This window comes from Bison bison, unplaced genomic scaffold, assembly GCF_000754665.1.
Source record: "Bison bison bison isolate TAMUID 2011002044 unplaced genomic scaffold, Bison_UMD1.0 scf7180017864181, whole genome shotgun sequence".
NCBI lineage: Eukaryota > Metazoa > Chordata > Mammalia > Artiodactyla > Bovidae > Bison > Bison bison.
The window spans coordinates 2270998-2273769 of NW_011494753.1; the positions used below are offsets into that span (position 1 = coordinate 2270998).

A 2772-nucleotide genomic window follows, 5' to 3' on the forward strand; every position below is an offset into this window, starting at 1 on the left:
GGCGGGGCGGAAGATGAAATAGGAGTGTGGGATTAAGAGATACCAACTACCATGTGTAAACTAGATGAGCAACAAGGATATATTGTATGGCAATGGAACGATCTTGGCCATTAGCTTCTAATAACTTAATGGAGTATAATTAATAAAAATACTGAATCACTGAAACTAATATAATATTGTAAAGCAGTACTTCAACTTTTTAAAAATTTGATTTTGCACAAGAGTTGGCCTTTTTTTTTCGTTTCATTTCTGAGTGCTGTGAACTTGTTAACTATAATTATAAATCTCATTTAACGCCTTCTCCCTGCCTCTTAACAGCATTCAAGATGAACTGGCATCAAAGTTTACTTCTTTAACAAAAGTACTTTATGACTTTAATAAAGTACTAGAGAATGACAGGAAACATGGGAGTCCTTTAAAAAAATTGATGATAAATAATTTCGATGATGAGCAGATTTGGCAACAGTTGGAACTGCAAAATGAACCAATTTTACAGCACTTCCAGAGTGCAGTTAGTGAAACCATTGAAGAGGAAGACATCAGTCTTCTCCCAGAGAGTGAAGAGCAGGAGTGTGAAGAGGATGTGATGGAGCTGGAGGCTGCTGGCCAGGAGGACCTGGAACAAGATTTAGAGGAGGAGGAGGTGGAGGAAGCAGAGCAGGTGGAAGTGTCAGACCTGAGTGCTGATGACCCTGAAGCAGATGAGAGAGCCAAAAACTCAAGCAAATCGGATCTGAGGAAAAGCCCAGATTTCAGCGATGAGGACTCTGATCTTGATTTTGATATCAGCAAACTAGAACGTCAGAGCAAGGTGCAAAGCAGAGTGCCTAGGAAACCAACAGAAAAGTCCATAGTAGATGATAAATTCTTCAAGCTCTCTGAGATGGAGACCTTTTTAGAAAACATGGAAAAAGAAGAGGAACAAAGAGATGACCAAGAGGAAGATGATATTGATTTTTTTGAAGATGTGGATTCCGATGAAGATGAAGGAAGACTGTTTGGAGGCCAGGATCTTAAGGTAAAATTTGCGGAGAGGACAGAGTGTTCTTTCTGCCTCATCACATGAGATGGGTTTCTGTTTCTCCAGAAGAGGGTTGCTGCTAAGTCACTTCAGTCATGTCTGACTCTGTGCAACCCCATAGACAGCAGCCCAGCAGGCTCCCCTGTCCCTGGGATTCTCCAGGCAAGAACACTGGAGTGGGTTGCCATTTCCTTCTCCAATGCATGAAAGTGAAAAGTGAAAGTGAAGTCCCTCAGTTGTGTCCAACCCCATGGACTGCAGCCCACCAGGCTCCTCCATCCATGGGATTTTCCAGGCAAGAGTACTGGAGTGGGGTGCCATTGCCTTCTCCAGAAGAGGGTTAAATACTTCAAAATTCACCAGGGGATCAGTGAAATATTTAGATCAGTTTTTTAAAAAAAAGAAAGGGACTGGAGAAATTAAACCAAAGCCATCATTTCCTTATCATGAAACACTCCTTTGTAGCTTCAGAACCACAGTCACACATGTTACGAAGATTCAGAATTTTCCCTCAAACATGGATGTTCACCAAGCACTAAGAATAAGAATGAAAGAAGATATTTGTATACTTTATATAGTCAGGGATGTTTTGGAAATACTTGTAGTTAGAAGATTTGGAGAGAAGAATGTGGTGCTCTGTCCTACCAGTTATAAATGAATCTGTGCTTCTGTTCAGTTTGCTGTGGTCCAATAGTTTTAGGGTTTTGTAGTAGTGTTATTAGTTGCCGACTTCCCCTACACAGTATGCATACACATTTACGTGTGATTTAATGTATTTTTCTATCCTTGATTTAAGGTTTTAAAAGTATTTTTGTTTTAGTCAGGTAAAAGTTCCAGAAACCTGAAATACAAAGATTTCTTTGATCCAGTTGAAAGTGATGAAGACGTAGCAAGTGTCCAGGATGATGGGAATGAACTGGCTTCAAATGAAGAGGAAGAGATTGCTGAAGGAGAAGAAAGCATTTCTGAGACGTGAGTATTTTGAGTCCTTTACACTGTAAGCTGGAGCTGCCGATTCATCTGTGTACTACTAGTCATCAGATGTGATTGTCCTAAGAAGTGGGATTCTCTAAAGTCAGACAGTCTCAGAATAGCCAGAGGAAGTCACCAAATTTGAAGGGACGTCAGAAACGACCTAGTGTAAATCAGTGTGACTGGCAGTAGCAGGCAGACCTTCCTTACCAGGAGCTCTGATATGTTTTCTGTGCCAATAAAAATACCCTGTTGTTACTTAGGTGAGATAAGTCTGTATCATAGATTGATGAATAATTTGTTTTCTATATATTGGACACTTTGTTCTATTTTACCTAAATACTGGAAGTTCTGAATATTTAATTGCATTGTCTACAAAAAAGTTTATCTGCTAAGCTTGTTTCTTTTTGATTTTCTAATGAAAACTGGTATGTTTCCTTTCATAAATGTTTTGGTCTCATAGGGATGAAGATGATGACCTTGAAGAAAGTGGAGACAGTAAACAACATAAAGAAACCTTGAAAAGAGTGACCTTTGCTCTGCCCAATGATGAGGACACTGAAGATACAGATATCTTAAATGTACAGAAAGACTCTGATGAAGTCAAATCCTCTTTTGAAAAAAGACAAGAAAAGGTAATAATTAGGAAATTTAAGGGATTTTTAAATTATGTTTAACAGTGACTGTCAAACTCAGACTACTAATGCATGTGCCCTGGTTTTGTGTGTGTGTGTGTGTGTATGGCAGGAGGCCTTTTTTTTTTTTTTTTTTTTTTTTTT

General features: G+C 38.9%; 1 protein-coding gene across 1 annotated transcript in view; it reads left to right on the plus strand.

Moving 5' to 3' along the window:
* MPHOSPH10 (M-phase phosphoprotein 10 (U3 small nucleolar ribonucleoprotein)) overlaps positions 1 to 2772 on the plus strand; it is a 13401-nt gene that overhangs the window by 2608 nt on the left and 8021 nt on the right. Inside the window, exons 2-4 of the mRNA XM_010843249.1 lie at positions 319 to 1018; positions 1842 to 1993; positions 2457 to 2628. Of these exons, the coding sequence (XP_010841551.1) occupies positions 319 to 1018; positions 1842 to 1993; positions 2457 to 2628 (1024 nt within the window). The remainder of the gene's footprint in view (positions 1 to 318; positions 1019 to 1841; positions 1994 to 2456; positions 2629 to 2772) is intronic.